The sequence below is a fragment of the Passer montanus genome, unplaced genomic scaffold (assembly GCF_014805655.1).
Source record: "Passer montanus isolate IOZ18808 unplaced genomic scaffold, ASM1480565v1 scaffold10, whole genome shotgun sequence".
Lineage (NCBI taxonomy): Eukaryota > Metazoa > Chordata > Aves > Passeriformes > Passeridae > Passer > Passer montanus.
The window spans coordinates 8,275,753-8,300,746 of NW_024356505.1; the positions used below are offsets into that span (position 1 = coordinate 8,275,753).

Below are 24,994 nucleotides of genomic sequence, written 5' to 3' on the forward strand. Positions count from 1 at the left end.
ACCGGGATCTACCTCTGTTGTGCTGTGCCTCAAAATTTGGCCAGGAGGCTCTCCTGTGTTGTTTAAAGTACTACATTTCCCAAAATGCTGCAACTGAAGAAACCATGTACTTGGCAAAAAAAAGGTGCTGATAAGCAGCAAAGTACCTGTGTGATGTGTCTGATCATAGCTTAATTTGTAGGAGCTGATAAGGGGAAAAACAAATATGCTCTAGATGGTTTAGGATGTCTCTGCACTATTTGTTAGAATGAAGCTTTTCTTATGCTTTATCTTCAGGAAGTACTGGTGAAACTACTTAAGAATTTTGAGCCCTTACTCTGAGTCAGATGGTAGTAGGTGAAACATCAATCGTGAGAGCCTGAAAGGGAGAAAAAGCCCAAAAAACAAACCACCACCTTTTTGCAGATGAATCGTGTGTGTCCACAGCTTATTTAAAACCAGTGAAATAAACACCGCTTTGCATGTACTGCTTTTGCTTTGGTCTTCTCTCCCTTCCCGGCCAGACTCACTCAGATTACAAAAAAACCAAAAAAAACCAAAAAAAAAAAAAAAAAAAAAAAAAAACCCAAACAAAAACAAAAAAAATTAAAAAGAGAAAAAAAGTCTCCTTCCTGCACTACATAAATCTTGGCAAGCTTTTGCTCTTGTGTTTCAGTCTTTCATGCTGAGACTATTGGGCAAACTAGAGTGAGTTTGTGAGCTTTTCCTTGCAAGCCTGAAGGGGTTTGTTTGCCAGAGACTGGCTCTCTGGTGAACAGATGTAGTTTAAATATACGTGCTTAAGAGGTATCTTTTCTATCATGATTTCTTACTGTACGTTAGAGCACAAATCAGCAGACGTGGTCTTACTCTATTGTCAAGAGTAAAGCTTCCTTTTAGGCTACAGCATGTCTGGTGCACCTTAGCAGGTTAGGAGGTTTCTGTAAGTCTAGAGGGCAGTGGTTATAGAGGCATTAACATTGTAGGACTAATTGGAGTTCCTGGGTGCCCTGTTAAAATAACCCTTGTCATCATTTATGCTAAAGATGATACCCCTCTGGCAGGCTGCCATAAGACAGTTCGGTACATCTCCTTTTAACCCTTCTCCTTTCTGTCATTAAGAGATACTAACCTGTGCTGCTGGAGACAGCAGAACAGGATTGGAGCTTAAAACCACAGGTCATTGTATCATCTGTGTCCATCTGGGAGGCTGGGAGGGATTTTCATAAAGTCCAGGAATCTGATTGCTGGGAGGGACTTTGTCCCTAAACCAGCTTGGGTCGTTTGTTACTTCTCTCTCTGTCAACAAAAGAGAGGGGAAAAAAAAATTAAAAAAAGCAAAAGGAACGAAAAAAAAGGTTACATGCTTAATATTCTGCGCAGTGTATGGAAGGGTTTGCCATATGATGCTACAAAACTGGAAACTAGTAATTAACTTTCAGGCATGCCAAAATAGCGTTGTGGGATGTAAAATGCGGGAGACAACAGCAACAAGAACAACAAAAATAAGCCTGAACTGCAGGTACACTTCTTAAAGTGGCATTGAATTCATTATTTGTTCCTTAAAGATGCGAGTGAAAGTAGTGCTCAATTGCACTCAGTGAATGAAGCACGAATTAGTGTTAACTTTTGCCTTGTTTCCTTGTGTACTCTTTTCAGAGTGAATATGTAACACACAAGGTGATTTGTTGTTGATGTTGAAACCAATTAAATATTTTTGGCAGGACTAAGAAAGTTTTAATGTTAACAAACAAAATTATGTGGCTGGTACTGAAATGGCTTACAGTGAAGACATCTGCAGTATGTATTTAGGTTCACATGCTGCCTGCTACTCACAACAAATCAGGCAGGACAGAGAGAATCAACTTCTCTTCAGTCAACCTTGTTATTTCTATAGAAGGTAATTCTTTAAATCTGCATCTGATCAAGGGAGATGAATTTGCATTTCTCCTTTCAGGGAGATGTATGTTTTGTGGAACTTTCTGTTTTTTGGGGAGGGTGAGGGGAAAGGTCTCGGGGAATATGTTGATCAAATATTTGTGATGATTCTTGATGCCTCCTCTGCCTGTTCATACAGGTTTTATTTACATAACTCTGTACAGACCCACCTACTCTACTATAACTCAAGTTTAATATCTTAAATTTCATTTTTTTAATAGGAAGTATGCTTCCAGTTTTCTGTGTAGTGGAACATTATGAAAATGCCATTGAGTATGATTCTAAGGAGGAGCATGCAGAATTTGTGTTGGTGAGGAAGGATATGCTTTTCAACCAGCTGATTGAAATGGCATTGCTATCTCTTGGATATTCTCACAGCTCTGCTGCCCAAGCAAAAGGTAAATAAGATTATGAAATTGTACAATGAATTGTGTTTGTTTGTGGGGTCTTGGGGGAGGGGCAGGATTTCTTTCAGGAATGCAATGCAGGTTTTACTTCTTAGACTTCTTGCTGATTTTATGTCTGTATTTTTTTCCTTGATGTGTTTTTATTTAGTTAGTTCACATTTTGTTCATGGGGAATGTGGAGGTAAATTCCTTTTTTTTTCTTTTTTTTTTTTTAAAAAAAGAAAAAAGACTTCAACTGAATCATTAGTATGCTTATTGACCTTAATAATCTGCTCCACTGAGGATCCACAAGGAAGTGTAAAGCATATTTGAGCAGATGGACTGTTGAGAGTCAACTTGCATTTATGACTGAATATCCAGCTCTGTTTCTTTTATTTTGTTCCTGATGGTTTTGTAGACTGCAAAGTAATTTTTTTTGTGCTCAATTCTTGCATTGCAAAATTCTTGCTATTTTGTTAAGAGGAATGCTAACTATTTTATCATGTCCTATTGAATTCGCGGGAACTTAGGAAAATATAGTTCTGTACATATTAAAAAAATCTCTACTGCGATGCATTTGTATAATTTCATAATATAGATAAGGCCTATCCTTGGTGGTGTGTGGGTGGGGGTTTTTGGAGGGAGAGGGGGGTGTTCTTTTGTTTTGCCAGATTTAAGAGGTCAGAAACAAAGGTGGTGATCTTGTTAAAATCAGATATTTCTTTTGCCCCTAGGAATTAGGTAAATCACTTTTTTTCAATTTTTCCTGCCCTTCTTGCCCACTCCCCCTGCCCTCCGAAAATTACAATCCTGCAGGGCTTATCCAGGTTGGGAAGTGGAATCCAGTTCCACTCTCCTATGTGACAGATGCCCCTGATGCTACAGTAGCAGACATGCTGCAAGACGTGTATCATGTGGTCACACTGAAAATCCAGTTACACAGGTAAGTCATATACCAGTTCTAGGATGTGAACTCTTACTTGTCTGCTCTGAACTGTTAATATTGCTTGTATTTAATTCCCACTGTGCTTTTTGCTCAAGGTACAAAGGATTGCCTAAATTCCTTTTTAGTTACTCTAATTCTTCTTTAACTTACAGTATACTATTGCAGAAAACTTTTATAGCTCTGATACATAGATTTTCTTTGGATATCTCATTAAAACTATATTGCATTTTAGTCAATTAAATGATGCATTACAAGAAGGCATTTTACATAAAGTTTACTTAAGAGAAAAATATTTTTGCATATCATGAACAGTACCATCTGTGTGCATTTTGTAAAAGAATGACTTGCTCGCACTTATTGTTGCTGTCTAGGTTCTTAAATTTCACGGCAACAAAAAAGAAAAAATGGTTAATATATTAATGCTTTTCATGATCAGTCGTGAGAAAGCATTACACCTTAAATTGTTTTACCAAGCGCATCAGAGCAGGAAGGTAGAAGTAACATGAAAAAATAGTCGCCACATGCAGCTGATGTATAATTCATGCATCAATACAGCAGATGTGTTGTATAAAGTAATTAACTAATCGGAACAATCAGGAGACCGAGAGCAATCTCCAGATGCATCTGCTTGATGCGCAAAATGAAATCTGTCTGTCTTAAAGGAATGTTCTGCAGCAGGATGCAATCTTGTAATAATCCCTTTTCTAATCTGTGTTTCAAATAGTTGCCCTAAACTAGAAGACTTGCCTCCTGAACAATGGTCTCACACAACAGTAAGAAATGCTCTGAAGGACTTACTGAAGGATATGAACCAGAGTTCATTGGCCAAGGAATGTCCCCTTTCGCAGGTACTTAGCATAACATGTAATAAATAATAAAGCACTATAGGCAACGCTGATGTGAGATTTGAGATTTCTACAGACTGTAGCAAGTAGTATCCGTGGAGTGGATCTGCCAAAAATGCAAATGCATTTGACCACTTCATGATCTTTATAAATATGCCTGATTCATTTTGAACATAGTCTTACAACATTTCCCATGGGGAGTCGTGAAAGGTTGTTTACACCACACTAAAATTGTCTTGCAGCAAACTGGATTTTAACTGGTTTTTGTCTGCAGTCTTTGAACTGCTTTGATGCAACTACTTTTTTCAAGCACATGTGTTCAAGATGTTAAAAGGCTCTTTACTTACTGCTGTCAAAAGTACTATTGAGTCTGAATGCTTGTTAGATAACCTACAGTAGTTTTAAATGCTAATTCGTAAACTGAGACAGTCTTTGGCATGATATATGAGAAGGGAATAAAGAATAAAGCTCTTTGGGTGATATGTTGTTGTTGCAAAGAACCAAAGGAAAATCAGGCATTTATTAGTTCTAATCAAAATATACCTAAACAAAAATGAGACCTCAATTTATGCATTGCTAAACATTGAACCGATGCATTCTTCAAGCCTTAGTTGTATTGTTCTATTTTTGCCATTCTTTTTGTTCTTCTCTTGTCAAATTACTGCAAAGGCACGACTCATTTTTCTATGCAGTATGGTGTCCAATGATGCTGTGGTGGGAACATGGTATTTTTTTTACCTTTTAAATTTTAAAATGCATTTCATTGTGGTGCAGTCGAGACAAATGCAGTATACAAATAAATGATGCTAGTTGTGGTAGGGAGGGAGAGAAATTAAGTCAAGGTATTTTTATAGGGATTTTATTTCTCTTGCTTAGAATACTGGAGTCTTTGTCTCTGAAAGACTTCAGTTAATCTACAAGAGACTACTCTCCTCCTCTGTCTAGTTTTCATGAGGAGATTAGCAGACTTGTTTCCCATCACTTTTTTTTCCCCTACGGTTAGATTGTTTTCAGTGATGTGGCTCCAATATAGGAAGTTTTGAAGTGGAAGTAATCAAAATTATCTTCACCGGTTGCAAACCATTCCAGTAATATGTCTATGAAGTTATCTTGTATGTACCTACTGTAAAAGCATGTGAGCTTTTGCACTGCTGGCTTATGGAGGCTGCAGATAACTTGGGATTTTTCTCCATTTTAATCTAATAGTGCTACTTTTTACTTGATACTGAGAGAAAGCAAATAATTTCTATTGGGGTAGAATATTTCTTTTCTATTTGAACTTCGTGTTTCACAAAGGAGTTTCTGTATATATGAAACAGGAAAAAGCTTTCAAAAGGAATGCTTTACTATAGAAAGTATCCTGATACAGGAGACAACTCAATAATTACATTCTTATAAAAAAATTCTTTTAAATGATACTGAATTTTTATGTAATAACTTTAATGAACAAAGAAACATTTTTCTTAATAGCAGCTTTTCAAGTTAATGCTTGAGATGACTAAAACTCCACACTACAGAACTCTGATTTGGGACGGTTTGTTTACTGGTTTGTATTTCTTTATTTGTAAAAGAATCCTTAAAGCCAGGAGCTTCTTTCTGTTTTTAAAAGTCTGCTTATTACTGTTGCCATCTCTATCTTCACCAGTGCTGCCATAGCTGGGTTGCAAGAATTAAATAGCTTCTGCTTTTCTTTTTTTCTTTAAAAACCAAATCATATTAAGCTTAAAGCACATTTATTTATTCTTAACTTTAGGAAAAACAAGCTTTTACAGTAGTTGATCAAGAGCCCATCAGTCAGTCTAAGTCTTCTTGTTTTCCTTTGGGAGCTAGAGGGAAGATGAGTTGATCGGACAGTGTCCTTTTCATATGAGTAAATTGATCAGAATACTTCCTGTATTTGCCTCATCTCTAACTCCTTGTATATCATTCCTATGGAAAGGGCACTGATTTAAGTATGCCAGTGTTTTATTAAAGGTACTAAAGTTTTTAAATTGCCCTGCCATAGCGTGCTCCTGCAGCAGAGGTGAGAAGTAAGAGGAAGGCAGAGGTCAGGAGACAGCATTTATTTAGGGGATCCATCAAAGTGCCAGCATAAGAAATCCTTCTGAGAGCAGAGAAGAGCTCTCTACTGTTATGTTCTTCCATGGGTATAGGTAATCCCATATGAAGTGCTTCATCATAAATGCAAACTAATGCAGTGACACCGTACCATAACTTATTAACACTGTTATGGATATAATTTATTAACCACAGAAAAATGACTCAAAGTGGAAACGAGAGTAGTTATCGTTTTCTGTCACTGTCATTAGTAATACTCTGTTTTGTGTAGGTATGGAAGGACTTGCTTTAAAGTAATTAAGCCGCTGTGCTCAATGCATGGCATCTCTGAAGTCCCATTTTCACTTAGAGTTACTGTATTTTCTGAAGCAATGTTGCATTTTGTATATTAAAGAATTGTTCATATTTGTTCAGAATACTGGCGTTCTATATACTGAAAAAAAACCTAAAAACAAGCCAACTATTTTATAGTGCAGACATATTTAATAACTTGAAAATACAAAGAACAAAACTTTGAGAACCAGTCTGTTTCAATTATAGAGTCTTGAATACTTAACCGTATTACTTGCTAGAGTAGTTTGGTTTTATTTTTAATTTTTTAGCCATTTATTTTCTTGTCCAACCTTGAGGTGTAAAGATATGAACTCTTCATGCCTTTCTTGATAAAATACCACTGTGACTTGCTGTCGTTAGGACAGTTGAATACATGGTCCTTTTTGAAGCTACTGTAATTCTCACTCTGTGCCTGTGTGGCCACCCCTGAAGGTCAGTTTTATTGCTCAGTGTATGAACCCACATCATGGGGAATCCCTGTCAACATGACTTGGAGTGCTTAGGACGGCCAGAAGCAAACGCACGCCTCTGAATTGCTGTGGAATTGCAAACAGCCGTTCAGACATTTAGCCTCAAATTTTTGGTATCAAGCAGTCAAGGTAAAAGGACACTTCAAATTTTGCATGGAAAACCCAAGCCTGTTCTGAATTATGCACTAAAGTGCATATTTTCATGCTTTACATCAGGTTTGCAGATTTTATTGCTAGAGACTGGCAGCATGTACAGATGCCGGCTGAAAGACTTTTTGCATTTGATACACACAGCTTGCTTCATTTCTGTTTCCTCTCCAGACCTCTTTTGATGGGGAAGGTAACTTGGAATTTAATCTAGGGCTCAATTTTGGGCCGTCTTGTGCATTCCATTAAATTGGTCTATCTCACGAGTGGCCTAGATCTCATTTCCCTCCTGTTTTGGCTCTTCAGTCTCCAAAGGGTTGTAAAGAAATTGTTCTACCATCAATTCTTATTTCCAAACCCTTGCACAGAAGCTCTACTCTACTTCAGCCTTCTGGGAGCTGCTCTAAAGTGATCAGGCAGGCAGGCAGCTCTGTTGCATTTACTTACTTAATGCTTGTCCTTCAATGTCTTGCCTTAGTCTTAGCATTTTCATACTTCACTTTCACAGTTTTGCTCTGTTTTGTTTTTTAGTGCAGAAGTTTCTTCTTACTTCCACAGTTAATAACTGGAATATTATTGTATTATATATTTATTCCAATATTAATAAGGGGTTTTTCCCTCTTTTGCTCCTATTGAATTACTACATCTTTCTCTGTTTCTCTGTGTATTTATATGTATATAAGTATGATATATATAGTTTGATCAACTTTTATGAGGAAGAGAAGAGCAACATTGGGTATTGGTCTAAGAAAAGGACAGGAAATCCTTTTGATAATTCTAGAACAAACCCACCGTGTACTTTTGAACATTTAGATGTATCCCTTATCTTGAGTTCCTGTAAACTTTTCCATGAAAAGATGATAACAAGTCACCTACTAAATGATGAGATTGTAGAGATTAATTAGTATCAGGGCACTGCTTTAAAAATATGGCAACAATCAAATTACATTGACTTTTCTACTGGTATTATCTTGCCTGATTTTTTTTTTCTGCAAAAAGATATTTTAAATGATTGTTGTTAGTATTCACAAACAGGCACTAACAAACCACTGCAAAAGCACTTCTGAAACAAGGTATTCTCTTTTTTATCCCGTAGTATCCTGAAATATGAAGGTATTTGGTTGGGGATTTTTTTCCCCTCCCTTTTGCTCATCCTTTAAGACTGTTTGTATCTAGTCTGACTCTCAGGACAACCATGAGTCAGTACATTATAGATGAGAAATTCCAGGCCTGATATAGAGTAGAATCTCAAATCTCAATGGCTTTTTGTTAAATCTTGTGTAGGGGACACGCAGTATTTCAAAACAATATATCCAGAGGCTGTGATACTTAGGGACATAGTAGTTTACAGACTATGTTGAAATTTTTGGAAGATATTTGTGTGTTCCCCCCTTCCCCCGCCTGTAATGTCATTTACATAATTTTGCTCTTGGTGATAAGGGAATAGCGTTATTTCAGTCAGAGGGATGTATGCTTGCATTGCATGAAACGTATGCACACACAGTACAAGTGCTGGTACGATACCCAAGTCTGCATAGCTTTGCACTTGTGACAAATATAACTATCCTGACTGCATTTTTAACAAGCTTTCATGCTGTAGTGAATGATTCTCTTCACCTGACATGGGCCCAGTATAGATCATATACTTTCTTTTCTGTTCAGATACCCTGCCCTGAATTTGCTTGCTGTTTCGTTCAGACTCTATATGATCTGGCAGAGACAACAGACAGAAAGCTTTCTTGGAACATCAGTGTTTCTCAGTTCACCTGATGTGAAAGCACTTGGCCATCACAGCAAATACGCAGCTCAATAGAAATCCTCTCACAATTCCACACTGCTGCTCTCATCCACCCTTCCAAAATCCTAACAAAAAAAGTTGTGTTTGCTAAAATTAAAATTTCTGTACCTATAGATAATCAAGGAATGAGCTGTTAAGAGTTGCCAAAATATATACTTTTTATGAGCAGATTTTGATTCATGCTTTACTAAACCAAAAGGTGTTTTTTGCCCCCTCCCCTTTCAATTTTACCTGCCTAGACCTGAGATCAAGTCCTTGGATTTCTTTGTTGCTTGTAAGTCTCTTCTGTCTTCCTCCCCTCCCCCAATAATTAATAACCTGAGTAAGGAATGCAGGTTTTTTTTCTGCTTTAGAAGTTACTGTACTTTAGATTTTAAAGATGTCATTAATTATTTCGGGGAAGTAAATCCTTGAGGGCCTGGGCTCAGCTTTTGGCAGGCACGGATTTTCAACCTACCCCCCAGTTGCTCAAGAGCATTCACTGTGATGTCTCTTCAAGCTGACATGGTATCTGGATTTTTAAAGCATTTGCAATTAACTATTAAATTTTGTGCCTAGAATTTTTAGTCATCCAGATAGAATGGGCACTGCAGAGCCTATTGCTGACGGGATGAGCAAGATTTGTGTAGTAGGTATTTGGGTAGAGCTGTGTGAGGACATTCACAGGGTACTCAGCCTTTCAATTGACTGATCATTTGCTCATTGATTTATTTTCTTTAGATGCACCTAAACACTGTCAGTGTTAAAGCTACACCAGTCTATCTGCAACTGTTTTATCTGCGCAGCACCTTATTAAAGGTGAAAATAGATAGTTGTTTTTTTCTGCCTCGTTATTAGAATGAAATATAACAAGGATGTAAAGTCACTTTCCAAAACAGTTATGAGGCCTAAAATTATTGTGGGAGGAGGGGGGAAAACATGTTTTGTTCTTCGAATAAATGCAGTGTCTCACTTCAGGAGTGTCTGTAAGGTGTCAGCATGTCCCTTGGTATCTGTGCTGTAATGTGATCTGCTTCTGAAAAGTGGAGGAGTCCAAGAGAGGAATGATGCTAGTGTTGAGGGGTTTTTTTGTTGTTGTTTAATTTTTTAAGTTTTGTTTTTTACACTCCTAAAATCAGGAGTTATAAGCACCTGTCCTCCACCAGGCTCTCTTGTGAAAAGTACAAAATTAATGCTTTTTTGGGACTGTGTGTCCCACTTTGGATACCAACCATTTTTGCTTGTATCTTGGCAATTCTGAGAACTGTGTCACGTGAATGATTATCTGTATCATATGGACTTCAAATTTTAGGGAAGTTACAAGATGAAAAAGGAACACAGATTGTTTTCTTCTGATATGTTTTCCTCCTAAAGCATGCATGCATTGTAGAACTGAGACCTACTTGACTTCTGTTTTCACTCAGTGTTCCTGAGAATGGTATATAGAATAACTTGCATTTTAAATATTTGTAGTGATGTTCTTCTTTTTGTAAATACACATATACACATAACTATGGGGTTTTTTGTTTGGGGTTTTTTTTTCTTCTGGTTTAGTGGTTTAAGAGGCAGTCAAGTGATACACTTTTACAGAATTTTGTATTCATTCGTATTCGTTCGTGTTTCTTGCATACCTCTTAACACAGTCACAGCCAAGTGCTAACCCTGATTCATTTCTTTTTTCCATAATTTTATTAGAGAGTTAACAAACCACTTCTCCAGTGTTCTTTAAAGCAAGATTGCAAATAATTTTTTTTTTCTTCTCATTGGCAAATTTTTGGCTGTGGAGTTCTGCACAAGTATAAACAACATGAGAGATCCTTTAACATAACATGAGAGAGCCTTTAGTCGCTTTGCTCCCTAGCTTTGGAACTCATTGCCAATTGAAGTAAGGAAAGCTTGGCTGTTGGGACTTTTAAATCTAGACTTAAAAGTTATTTGTTCTGTTTAGCATTTTTAAAATGATTCTATTAGGAATTGTATGTGCTTCAGTTTTAATTTTAACTCATAATGATTGTAAAGCACCCTGGGATGCTTGCATGAAGGGCGCTACAGAAACCCAAGATTGTATTGTACTGTGTTGTAATGTATTGTATTATTACATGGTACTGGAGTTGGACCACGGACAATTCATATAGAAAGCATTTGAATACTTAGCTAAAGATAAGGCGGGGGGGTGGGGTACTGTCTTTTCTTGCTTCTTTTCCCCCTTTTCTGACAGTTATTTTATTAAACTAAATTAACATGGCAGTTATTCCCTAAGAAATACCAGCATAATTTACTGCTGCAAAGGGGCTCAAAATGTAAACCAGATGATAAACTAAAAATAAAAAAGTCCACATTAAGATTTAATTGCACTTCCCTTTCTATATTACGTTCTTATGTAAAATACATTACAAAACAGTACATTCTTTATCACTTCCTTCACTTTTAACTGAATTTCATTAACAATAAAGAAATATATTGTCTCTATTTTCGGTAATGTCACTTGACAGTTAATCCCTTAACTTGATGTACATGTCTTTAAGATTTTTTTTTTTTTTAATAAAGAACACGATAGCACTGACTGGAGCCAAGTATTGCACAATCATGTGATTTGCAAGTTTCCCAGCTCGCAGCTTTGCCAGTGCAGGTCAATTCACACCTGCCACACTTACGCCATTCTGGTCCTCATGTTGCTTTTCCTCAGTGATTGTCAGAGGTAGAGAGAGTTGTGCATGCGGCTCCTTCCTTCCCCCCTCCCTCCCCACTCCAAATGTGTGGTAAACCTTGTGCATTGAAAGTGTCTGCTCAGGAATTAAATGGAGTTTAATTTCTGTCCATTAGAAAGCTGCGATCCACATCGCCAATTAAGCCTTCTATTTAAAGGGCAAGGAGATACGTATGTCTACATCTTAATCACTGCTGTGACTGGTTTGCAGAGACCTTCTCTGACTGGTTCTGTTATTACTAGCAGTGGTGGGAGGCACAGGGTTATAAAACCTACCCAAAAGCTGAGCAAATTCTGTAGGTGCTGTAGCGTCACTGTCAGCAGATTTGAAGCTGAGGTACATCTGTGTTAGGGGACGCAGGGGTGTAGGCATAAAGATGAGCCAGGGAAAAATTACTTGCATTGGTAATAATTTTTACGTGGCAGGAGCAAAAGCAAACAGGACCCACTTGTTGAGAGGCAGTGTTTAGAGACATGCAACTCTCAGCTTGTCAGACCGGACTCATTGCATGCCTTCACTATAATCATAACTTAGAAGAAAAGAGATGAGTTTCTCAGACTGAGCAAAACTCTGAAAGCTTGCTTCCCTACCATCACCACTTTTTTTCTTTTTTAATTAGTGATTAAGTTCTTCCTTTTTATATCCAAGAACCATGGTAGGAGAACCCTAAGGCAAGGGTGAGCTTTGTCTGTCTTTCCTTGGACACTTCCTTAAGAGCAGCACAAACGGTATCAGATTCCGCTGATGTCTTGCAGTAGTGATCAGAGGACAGGTTTTTCAGGACAGTAGCAGCCTCATATGTGCCTCACTCAAAGCCATGAAGTGAACTGCTCAAAAGGGAAAGTCCTGTTCCCCAGAGGTGGGAAAGGATGAAACGTTCTCCTCATACACACCTGTCTCACTTATTTTTATTTTGTTTTTTAAGTACTAAGATTTCGTACACTCAGAACTGCAGTACCTCTATAAGCTTGCACCAGAAGAGGGGCTGTGCCTCCATTCCAAGGCATTTGATAATATACAGTAAACTGTCAGGGAGAAGGATGGGTTTTGTGATGATGAAAAACTGAGATACGTGCAAAGGACATTGGTATCAATGGCCTTTCCGGAGCCAGAGAGAGTTGAGCTCCGTAAGGTTACCTGTGGTGTTTGTATTTGAATCAGTATATTGGGACTTCCTTAGAATTTTAAAAGTTGTGTATGTATTTATGTGTATATATCACAATAAAATTCCACCAAGATATATGTGCCAGCTTGCATATCTCTGAGCTCCTAAATGTGTGTTCCTTACTCTGCGTTTCTTGTAAGGAGGATCTTTGTGTGCTAAGTCTAATTCTGCTAATTTTTTTTTTAAATTTATATATTTTAATGTTAATGCAATGACTACTCAAGAAAAATTTAGTAAATAGAACCCTAAAGTGCACATACATATTCCTCATGGAAAGCTAGCTGGAACATTTCTCTTTTGAGATACCTTCATTGAATCTTGGATCTTTTTATGAATTCTTCAGAGCATTTACACTTTTCACAAACTCTTGCTAGTGAAAAATAGTAACACAGAGGCAAAACTAATACCTTGGCTAACATAGCTGCTTACAATGTCACCTTTACAATTTTATGTAGCAAAAGTTAAGAATCCATAGTGAATTTCATACTACAAATTACTTTTCTCCTGACAAATTTTAATGTTTTTCTCAGTACAGAAAGAAGTGTGTTTGTGTGCTTTTAGCAGCACATCCCTCATAGAATTTGGGTCTGTATGATTAAGAATAATCAAACGTACATGTGGTTCATAAAGAGGCATGTGACGTGAAACAGTAGAAATGAGACTTAACCATTTAAACAAAGGGATAGATAAGGGATGTTACATTTGGCACTAGAGGGGTATTCAAGGAAGCAATCAGAGGCATGAGAAATGCACTCGCTAGGAGCAGAAATCAATGAAGTTCAAAAAGCTAGTCATACATTTAAAAAAAGAAAGAAAAAAGGTACATGAAAGGTACATTTAGAGGTTACAGAAAGAGATTACAATGGATGTGATGAAAGATCCAGCACAAGAAGTCTTCAGATAAATACTTGATGATTTCTCTAGCTCAGCCACTGGTAACTTGGCTGAACTGGGAAATTGCTGGATGAAGTTCTAGGGTCTCATTTTGTATAGATTCCTAAATGGATGCTCAAAATGGCCTCTTTTGATTTTAAAAATCTGCAAAAACTTATGTAGAAAATGGAAAAGAGATCAAAGGAAAGGCTTATCCTTAACACCAAAAGAAATTCAGCAAGACAACTGTTAGTGCTACTGAGTCTGATGACTTCTTGTCTGGACATTGTGCCTTAGGGCTCAACTTCATGCCAGACATCTGATGCTTTGCTTAGCAGAACAGTGGAATCTGAGAAGAGACTTGCTGAAAATCATGTCCTATTTCCCAGAAAGGAAATCTTCCTTAACATGGTGGTTAATATTAAGCAAAAAACTAAAATGAAAACAAACATTGTGGCTGAGTGAAAATAGCGCAGTTATCAACATCTCTATCAGGAGTATGTATATACTGCAGGTTTGTGGAAAATTCTAGTATACAGGAAGCTAACTTTAATGCATTAATAGGTCTAAAATATCTTGTATCACACAAAGCATTTCCATTAGGTTAGTATTTGAAAGCATGTTCATTGGGACTAGCATCCCAGATAGGAAACAAGGCAGAAGTACTGTGACCTGGCTGGAACTGAGTGGTTGGAAAGAAAAGCAATCCACCAGAGAGGAATGCTGAAGGTGTCTCATATTTTCACCAAACCAGTCTGTGAGGTCTCCAGGACCCCACCTACCTCTTTATTCACATACAAGAAATGCTAGTTTGTATCTTGGATTATTCAGATTGTCCTCTTGGTTTCTAGTTTCCCCTAGTCCCATTCATTCCATCCCAAGAAGAGGTGACTGCTGGTGCACAGGCTTCATGTAGTACATAGCCTAGTGTAGGAACAGCAGCCTTCTGGAGAGAGGCTGAGGCTATCACCACACAGAACTGGTGAAGAGGGATGTATCTTACTGTGGACTAGCTTAATTCTGGTTCTGTGGACCTAAAGTCCAGTCCAAATTGGAGCATGGTTTCTGGGTTTGTCTTCATCCAGCAGAAATTCTGTCTGTACACCCCAAGATAGTGTTGTGGTGGGCACCAATGGGGAGAGCTCCTGAAAACATGCATCCCCAGCTTAAGCTGAAAGAGAAGTTTAAAGTAATCTATTAATTTCATAGCAGCACTTTCAAATGGATTCCTGGCTGAAATGGACAGCACATTTCTTACTCATGCAGCTCTCAAATTTCAGAGCTCTGCTGGCAAAGGCATTTGCATAATCAAAATCTTGGGGTGTAATAACTCACCCCTCAATTTAATTTTCATTCTGTGAAGTAAACCAAGAATTAACTTATTAAATACTGGTAATTTTGCATTCTGTATTTTATCCAAGTTGTTTTTAGGAAGGGTTTAGCCAGGGCTTTTACTTCTAAGTATCTGCCATTTACAAATCGTGTGCAGTAAAATCAGGATTCTTAAAAAGATTTGTGTTGGACATCTGACAATGAAGACAAAAATGCAAAAATGCGTTATGTCTCCTTATCTTTTATAGGTTGAGGTTGTGACTTCATTTTCTTTCTTTTTTTTTTTTTTTTAGTCTAAGGCACTGTGCCATGAAGCTTGTAACGCAGTTATGAAGTTCTTCAAATCTGAATTAACATTTCCCACCTACCTATCTTTCTCTCTTTTAAGCTTTTAACCTTTGTATATGTAAGAGTAGTATCTTGGGAAGCAGCTTTTTATTTGAGCTTTATTTATATCCATCAGTGGGAGATGCTCAGAAAACATTGGGAGAATGCTGCTCTGTCATGCAGCAACTGGGAATTTACATTACAGCATGGTAAAAATAGTGCAAGGATCAGTTCCTTCAGATGCTGAATCCTCATTTCTGATTTTCAAAATCTTCCCATGTGTGGGTATATTTCTATCCATATATAAATATATGTGTATATATGTATATATAATTTGGGTTCTTTTAGTTTTATATCTTCCCTCATTACACCAATGTAGCTCTATGTTTACATTAATACATACATTTATAATACTTAAAGACAACATAAGACAGAAAAGGAGGAGGAGATAATTTCAGTTTTTCAAGGATAGGAGAAAGGAGGAAAGGCATATGATGTATTGGAAGAAAAGCTTATGCCTTCACTGTAAATCTGCCTTTTATTCAGTTTTAACTTATATGACCAGCATTTGCCATGCAGATCCTTATTCTCCTGACCCTGGCAACAGTATGGAGGTCAGATAGCCATCCAAGTGCAATGCCAAAGGCACAAACAAAAGTTTTTTTCTTCTCTGTCCATCTGTGGGTTTTTCCCTGATCCTACATGTTTATAGGGCATATGACAGCAAATTCCATTGCATTATTTGCTATAGTTCAAGCTAATGGACCAAGGAATTTAACATAATTCTTTGTATGCTGTTAAACTGTCCATGTCAGGATTTCTTGTCCAAAAACCAGCTAGTGGCTGGATATATTTGGTCTGCTTTTATTCAGAATGGCAGATGATATTTCTCTGCCATGCCAGAACACTAGGAACGACATTTTGCTCTGGTTGGGTTTTTGCAGTACGTGAGCTGGCATAGGCTAAGGCGGGCTGAAATCTTTTGATTTGGGGATAATCTTGTGTTATCTGGTTGTGGCTTGAATGTTCCCTTCTCATTTGAAAAAAGGTTAACATGGAGCTTCCTGAGAAATAAGCACTCATAAGAGTTCGGCTTCTGTTAGAATTGATGCTTGCTATTTCCACGCAAACAAAAGCCACTGATAGTGACTAGAATAGGAGAAACAAAGTTCCTCTGTCCTTTATGAAAAGATCCCCCCTCCATCTGCCCCTAAATCTTTAAGTTCTGTTCTGCAACTTTTTCACTATTCAAACTAGGTCTAGGGACAAAGGCTCATCGATTTTCTCTTTTACTTTTTTTTTTTAAAAGCATGTTAAGTTTGCAGCATTGGAACATGCCTCCTTGCTGGTGTCTAGGGATGTAAAGCAGAGGATTTATGTGAGACAAAATAGAATAGAGTCTTAAAAGTTTGGCTTTAAAAAATGGAGCCAGTGGTTTGACAGATTGTTCAGTAAATGTTCATTTTATTGAGAATTATAAAAAAGGTGCTTAACGCCTCTGTACCATTAATATAATGCATTAAAAGGGTACTGTCAAGATTACTGTTTCAGCTCTGAAATTTGACTGTAGGGTTTATGGGCAGCACTGTTCATACTCTGCTTGTAAGATGAGGTATCTTCTACTTACCACTTTAGAAAACCATTATGTTGTTACAAGGCTTTATACTGAAAAACTTGATAAATAGTAAAACGTAAATAAAATCTCATTTGAAAAGTGAGAGGATAGTTGCTGCCTGTCTTATAGCCAGATTTAGCAGATGCGTGTTTGAATGTAAAACAGTTGTGAAAATAGCCAGTGTCAAACTAGTGCAAAATTAAACTTGTGGGGTGTTCTGTTTTCAGTGTCTGTCATTGTTGAAATACTCCATTTCAAAAGCATGCATTCCTTTCTACAGAAAAAAAAAATCAGATTCCTTAGTTGAAATTAATTAGCATTCAGAAACCAGATAGCATGTTTTTGGGTATTCATGAGATCTCTGTTTGAAAAAATGTTTTTAACTTGTAGAAATGTGTTGCAACACACAGATGGGAAGAAAAAGAAAAAAAAATCTCTTTAGCAAGCACTGTGTGTAAAAGGAATATTACATTTTGCACGCTCCTGATTACCCTGTGTAAACAGTTTTTGACATCTGTCTTTATAGTTTTCGAGAAGAGGAAGACTTTGTTAAAAGAACCATTTTTATACAGCAGTCACCATTTCAGTCTTGCTTTACCTGTATTATGAAAGCAGATGGTCTGCATGTCTTTTGAATATTTATAACTATCAAAAACAATCTCTTGCTATTCACCCTTAGGCTTATGAGATGTCAGGACTGTTCTGGTTGAAAAAAAATCATCTTGGGTGTTTACAGAAAGGGGATTACATTAAGCTGAAATGACTATACATTTTCCAGTTTAATATTTGTCCATCAGCTGTTTAATCGTATTTAGATAATTGTGTAAATAAGTTGTTGTAGCCCTTGCCCCTTCCACTGAGCAGGCTTGAAGCTTTAAACACCAATGAATGAGTTGCGAAAAAGCTCACTTTTTTTTTTCCTAGTTAAACAACCTGGAAGGCCTAAATAAGTTTTGGTTACAGTGCTTCTTTTGAGAAAAATGTTTAAATTGCAAAGGAATCCCTGATATCTAATTCAGCCGAGTTTTTCTAGGAAGCTGCTGTGTCTGTTACTCTCTCCTAAGTCTGTTAGCATGTATTTGCTCTGTGTAAATACTGCAGCCCAAGTACCCCTTCATGAGGCATGAAAACAACCTTATTCTGCCCATATAAAAATAATTTTAAGGTTATTTAGTGGAAGTTTTGGGACTGTGGGGGTTAAAAGCTTTTTTGACTGGAAGCTGAGCAATCACTGATAACAGATTTTGCTGTGGTTGGTTGATTTGGCAGAAAAGCATGAACAGTTTTGGTTTAGATGATTGAATTAACCTGATTAACATTGTTTTTGTTGTTTTGCAAAAAGGACAACAGTATACTTTTAGCGATGATCGAGCAACACTTCACCTGGTTGAAGAGCAGTGTTAGAGGCAATGACTCAGAAATGCCTCCCTTGAAGCACCTGCAGCAGTGGCTGCAGCGACGAGCCGGCATGAAAGGCTCGGGTCCTTCCCGTATCTTGCAGGATGCACCTTGCATTAGATTCTGGCACAAAACAAAAGGTGTCTGATGCTACCATTTTATTGGGTTTTATTTGATGGGCATATGAAACGATTCCTGCTTGAGATTTATGATATTTCCCCAGGGAGTTCCCCAACTTCTTTGAGAAAAAGATGGTGTCTGGTATTTAATCTCTGGTATTTAATCTTCCAGAGAAAATGGGATTTGGTTCAATCTACACTGGGTGAACCTCAGCTGAACCTCAGAACAAATTCTACCCCTACCTTCACACAGTTGTTGGATGCCTAATTATAATTAACTTATTTGGCTAAAAAAAGAGCACTTGGGCTGTAGCAGATGGTATCATTCCAGAATAGTGGGATTTCTGTGAAGGTGGCACCATTTCAGATGAGATCTCCCGATTCTCAGAACATGACTGCAAGTGATGTGGTTGGGGGAAGGGAGATAAGGGAGAGGGAAAAGAGGGAAATTTGAGATCTTGGACGCTCACAACTTACTTTCATGGATAAACTACAAGGAGATAAGTTAAGATTGTGTATCTGTGACCAGTTTTTGTGTTCTCTCAATTTTCTTTGCAACATGTGAAAAATAAGTCTGATAATGAGTGATGCATGTGATGCATTTTAATATTTGTATGATATGTATTTATAGTCGTCATCCTTCTATGGGGAGGGCATCTGCCTCTGTGCCTCACGGATAAGTAGGATATGTGCAGTAGTACCAGGAGATGATGTGCTTCAAATAGAATAATTTAATTTTGATTATTGATAATTCAAGACATGGGAAACTCCTCATTTGTAATGACCCAGGTAATATGAAAAGCATCAGTATGCCTTCAGTCTAGACAGTGAACCTCTGAAGACCACTAACTCCTGGGGTTAATATTAAGTTTTAGGTCATAAGCATACTAGATATTTATATATGTAGATTGGCATTAAAATGTACAAGAATTCTATAGCAACAGGAAATTTCTATAGCTAAATGCATCTCTCTGCACTGATGTGACTGCACATTTGATGACAATAAATAAAGAATAGAAACAATGAAATTCAGTGTTGTCAAGATATTTTCTGAGTTAACAAGGTAATAATATTTTATCTGGCTTGTAAAATTTTGCCTTCAGTGAATTAGTAAATAAATCATTGATTCCTCCTGATGAGGATTCTTAGCGTAGGTAATATCACTTGAATGTTTGCATGAAGTGTTCTCAAAGAAAATGCAGGATAATTTTCATTTTTAAATGTGTTTATAATGTCTGTCTTTTTTTTTTTTAAATCTACTTTGAAGAGCAGGAGTAACATCACAGTGTTAGCCATCAAAGCTTGAAATTCACATTGTGTCAGAGAAGCTAAAACTCCCAGCAGTGTTTCTTAAACAGACCAGTCCTCTATTTGGTTGTAAAGTAACTGCATTAAATATTCCTGAAAAATCAGGGGATGTGTTGCAAACTGCCATGCCATTTGTGTATTGTTTTTGTAAAATGACATGGAAGGGAGCACTAGGAAATCTTAGACAAACGTCTTCAATAATAGGTAATTTACTAAAATTAATATACGTGTTTTCATACTTTAAGTTAGTTGGGCAGGAAAACACATCTGAAAGGGGCAAAGTAAAATAAGAGAAACCCACCTTGAAGTCTAAATGACATCTACAAAATACACATGAGCTGATGTGGGATGATGGCCTCTGACAGGTGCAATTCCCCATTTTGCACATACAGATCTGCAGTTTCTGCAGTTGTCTGTGCAGTCATATAATTTGCCAGTAGATCCACAGCACTTTTAAAATCACAACTTATGTATCATGTGCCCATGTTTAAGGTGGTTTAATCTATAAAAGAGCTTAAAGATAATTTTATACATATTAAACCTTAAGTATACTGCTGTTATACTGGAAACTGGAATTGGTATCAGCTGATCTTGTTTCCGGTTATTCAGGCTAGACTTGTGGTAGTCTATTAAAATTTCACTCTCCCTTTATACCACTGACAAAAGACCTCCAGCTAGTTTCAGAAATGCCAGATTAGTATCAAGAAATGGCAAGAATTTTGGTGATTGGGAGAAACATTAAAATACCTGCGTATTGGGTAGGGGATATCCACATTTGGCATAAATAATGCTGCCTCACTCTAGCAGTTCTTAGCCTCCATGAACAGCTTGCTACTGAGCAATGCCTTAGAAAATGGTTATAATGAACTTCACTAAGATCAGCAAGGACGGTACTTTTAGTCAGAAATTGAACTAGCCTTTTAAAAGAACTTAAAGTAACAATTTTTTGCATTTTTACTCCGGGCTCTTCCTTCCAGTGGCTACTGTAGTTGGTGTAACAAAGGGTTGATGCTCTAAATGATTCTTCAGACAGCACAAATATATCTAAACGTTACATGATGAATAGGGAAAAAATGTAATAATCAAGGCTTTGTCTTCTTGACTGTCATTGCTGTTTTGATACACTGGACAATTCTTGTAGTTAAGCCAAAAGTAACTACTTTCCACATAGAAATTTAAAGGGTGGCAAAGTTCAGTCTGTTGAAATTATATTTGCTAATTTTGTTGTTCATACATCATATACTGAGTAGAATTTTCAAGTTGGAGCATTATCTCATTTCGCAAGGCTTAGTCTTAATTGATTTGTGAAAGAATGTACTGGAACTGAAAGTTTTATGCATTGTAAATTCCACTATTTTAAAATTGGTCAAAACTGAGCAGAAGGTAAATTTCTCACTGTAGCTATCTGATATCTCGAGAACCTTAGAGAAAAAAATCATCTTGATCTTCCTTTGGTCTATTTTACAGCTAATATTCAGTTACAGAATTAGACATGACAATAAGCTTTTCATAAGCCTGTTTTCGCAAATCACTTAAAATACCCTGTTTTGGAAAAGCAAGGGTTCATCTTGGGTTATTAGATACATATTTTATTCTGCTATAAACCCCATATTTTATCCTGTTCATAGGTCATTCAGATAAAGTTTTATCTTATGATTTTTTTGTGTCTACTGTGTGATAAGTGGCACAGAGGAGCTGGACATGGGTAACTTGGGTCACTTGCTTGCATTTGTAATGGCAGTGTAGGAATTACATGCCTGTGTGGGTGTGTGAAGGGTCAATCAAATTTAAAAGCAGAAATAGGATGAACAAAATTCGCTTTCAAGATTAGCGTCTTCTGTCCAGAGCCCATCCCATTGCATGATGTTTCTTGGTCGATAACTTTGTTCTTCCCTTAGTACATCTGCTATTTTTGCTCCCATTTACAATATACCTTGGTTTGTTTTCATGCTCAATTAATGAGTTTTTTAAAAGGCTTTGGATGATAGAATTTAAAATACAACACGGTTCTCAAACTATAAAAATATATTGGTTCAACAATTGAAATAATTTGTGCTTTGACTTGTACTGCTCTGTATTACAGATTTTTTTTTCTTCTCCCCTTTTCACACAGAGTATGATTTCTTCCATTGTGAACAGCACTTACTATGCAAATGTCTCAGCAGCAAAATGTCAGGAATTTGGAAGGTGGTATAAACATTTCAAGAAGGCAAAAGATATGATGGGTAAGCAAAAAAAAAAAATTGCCTTGATGGTGGTTACATACCATTATGTGTCACATTGAGGTCTGTCACAGTCATATAAGAAGCCAGTTCCCTTCACGATAAGTTTAGGATGCTTTTGATGAGTAGATGTAGAAAGTACATATATAGTGAAAGAATTCATTTAAATAAATATTTGCTATTGAAACAGCCAAGCTGACTTGGGTTGCCAGAGATGTAAAGCTGTCATTCTGTAAATCTAGAGATCTTCTACCACCCAGAATAATTGTTTAGAAAACCTGTTCCTGGAACTGTGACGAACTGATTTTTTAATGTATGTATTTTTTTTCTCGTGCTGGCTAATGTATATTTAAAGAAACAGGCTTCTACAGCTATTACTAGCTTCCAGCAAGAATGCTGTAATTTTATAAATTCAAATCTTTCTCTAACCTTGGGACCCTAATTTCAATTAATTTTAGCAAATAGTGGTTGTGACAATTGTTTGCTTCTTGTAATAAGCACAAGTATATTCTTGGAGAAAAAAATCTATCAATTCTGTGATACCTTTTATCTTTCTTAAACCTGTTCACATAATTTTGAACACTTTATGTCAGAAAATTTCTACATAGATTTCAACAGAATGGAGAAATAGGACCTCAATTTGGATTGAATTTTGAGCTTGACTTAGCTTTCAGTATTTGAGGCAAAATCACTCATCTACCCAAACGGGTTCCTTGCCTTTTATAGCTTAAGGCTGTAATGAAGACAATGCATCACTTTTGTGATAATTGCTTGAATTACTGTTCCGAGTGAATGGCCCACTTGGGTTGATCTCTACTTTCCCTGAGTGAAAAAAGACAGCTTCTTTCCTTAATCTGCTTTGTACCTCCTGTGCTACATGGAACCCTTCTTCTGAGACCACCAAATTTAGTGGTAAGAGTCCACTTGGTTTCAGGTGGTCCATATGTGAGGCAGCAGAGTGTCCATATGGGCAGAGTGACCTTTCCACATCAGCCTCTCCCACATCCTTTGCATCAGTGGTCATGTATGGGGCAATCCCTGCAAAATTTTATTTATACGGTCTGCCAAGACAGGTTCCTCTTCCATTCACTTGGAGTCAGTGAAGCCAGTGAATAGAAAATGTGTGTTTATGTATTCTTGTGTAAAATGATGCTGGCAGAAGAGGCAGTATTGCTCCCAAAGCCACCTGTGTGAGGGGTAGCAGAGCCTCTGCTTGGGTATTGATCCAGGCTATAGACACCAGAACTTTCTGCAGAACAACCGGCTTGCTTTTTATTTATCAAATTTCTGCCCATGATAAGACAGGGGAGGAAGATGGGGATGCAGGTGAGAATCCATGTGCCAATTTCTTCATCTAGATCTGATATTTGTGGAGGAAAGGGTGGCCTTGCACTGATGACTGTTAGTGAAGATCATAACTACTGTGACAAGCTCAGATACTGCCTTGAAAATGAAAAAGCCTTATAGTATAAGAAAAAAAAATTGCTACAACAATTTTGTGAAAATACTGGACTTTTGGTTTTTAAATAAAGCTTATTTGCTTAAGGCTATTTCCAGACCAGAGCTGCTAAAGCTCTAGAATAAAAAAAAGTTACAAATGCTGATAAAAAGGAGACTCCTTCATATCACCCTTGAGTTATTTTATATTGTTTAATCATGCACAAGAGGGGAACTGGAAGAACTCTTGTAGTTTAAAAAACTGTGCTGTTATTTAAAAAGGAGGGTGTGTCAAAGACAGATGAGTTAATATAAGAAAAAAATTCAACCATGTTGCAAGTCACTGAAAAAAACCATGCATACATGGTTGCAAGATAAAGCAGCCCATCTGTGTAATTTACATAAATTATACTAGTTCCTAGCAGTCCCATACAATTGATGCAGCATCTAGAAATTAGCAGAGCATAGGGAGGTCTGCACCTCACCCTGCTTATTACAGATTTCCAGTGGCTGGGAACTGCAGATGTCATGGCAGGGACCTCATGGGAGGAGCAAAACCAGTCACCAGGCGCTTCTGTCTCTCCGGCTGGGACATGTTTTCCCACAAAAGCCCTCCTTACCCTTTGCACAGATACACTTGCTGTTTCGCCTGCATCATCTGCAGCACAGAGTGGGGTTTTGTCTCTTGTCTATGCCCCATCTCCAGTTGTTTATTGCTTTGTCTGAAGTTCCCTGTGTCTGTCACAGTGGGATGCAGCAACCCGCTCATGGTTGAGTTGCATTGCACCATTTTACACTTGTTTATTTTTATTATCATGTCTTGTGAGGACAGTCAAGGTTGTGATTTTCAGTCTGATGTTGGCCTTTTCAATGTTTCTTTTCTGCTGTAGTTGAGATGGATAGCCTTTCTGAACTATCCCAGCAAGGTGCCAACCATGTCAACTTCGGTCAGCAGCCAGTCCCAGGGAACACAGCCGAACAGCCTCCATCTCCTGTTCAGCTTTCTCATGGTAGTCAACCATCAGTTCGGACCCCGCTTCCAAACCTGCACCCTGGACTTGTATCTACTCCCATTAGCCCTCAGCTGGTAAATCAGCAGCTGGTAATGGCCCAGTTGCTGAACCAGCAGTATGCAGTGAACAGACTTCTAGCCCAGCAGTCCTTAAACCAACAGTACTTGAACCACCCTCCTCCTGTCAGTAGATCCATGAACAAGCCGTTGGAGCAGCAGGTCTCAACAAACACAGAGGTGTCTTCCGAAATCTACCAGTGGGTCCGTGATGAATTGAAACGAGCAGGAATCTCACAGGCAGTATTTGCACGCGTGGCTTTTAACCGAACTCAGGTCAGTCGTCTTTTTTCTCTTTTTTTTTTAGTTTAAGAGTCCCTTCTTTCTCTCTCTAATTAGTAATTGCCATCTTCTAAGTCTGTCTTCTCATTTCTACCGTGTCACTTAGCTCCTCTGAAGGAACCATGCTTTCTTACAGGATCACTGTCCATGTTGATACAGTACTGAAATCCTCAAGGACTGGTTTGTGGAAATATTCACTGTTCTTACAGGAAGCATGGTTCCTCTCCACTTGTGATGCTTTATGAATAGCTGAATTTCCC

At 37.5% G+C, this 24,994-nt stretch overlaps 1 protein-coding gene across 8 annotated transcripts in view; it reads left to right on the top strand.

Moving 5' to 3' along the window:
• SATB1 (SATB homeobox 1) overlaps positions 1–24,994 on the top strand; it is a 91,983-nt gene that overhangs the window by 23,543 nt on the left and 43,446 nt on the right. For all 8 annotated transcript variants that reach the window (XM_039706488.1, XM_039706533.1, XM_039706550.1 and 5 more), the window contains 5 exons: positions 2,139–2,315; positions 3,120–3,246; positions 3,974–4,097; positions 21,838–21,949; positions 24,274–24,728. In XM_039706488.1, the coding sequence (XP_039562422.1) occupies positions 2,139–2,315; positions 3,120–3,246; positions 3,974–4,097; positions 21,838–21,949; positions 24,274–24,728 (995 nt within the window). The remainder of the gene's footprint in view (positions 1–2,138; positions 2,316–3,119; positions 3,247–3,973; positions 4,098–21,837; positions 21,950–24,273; positions 24,729–24,994) is intronic.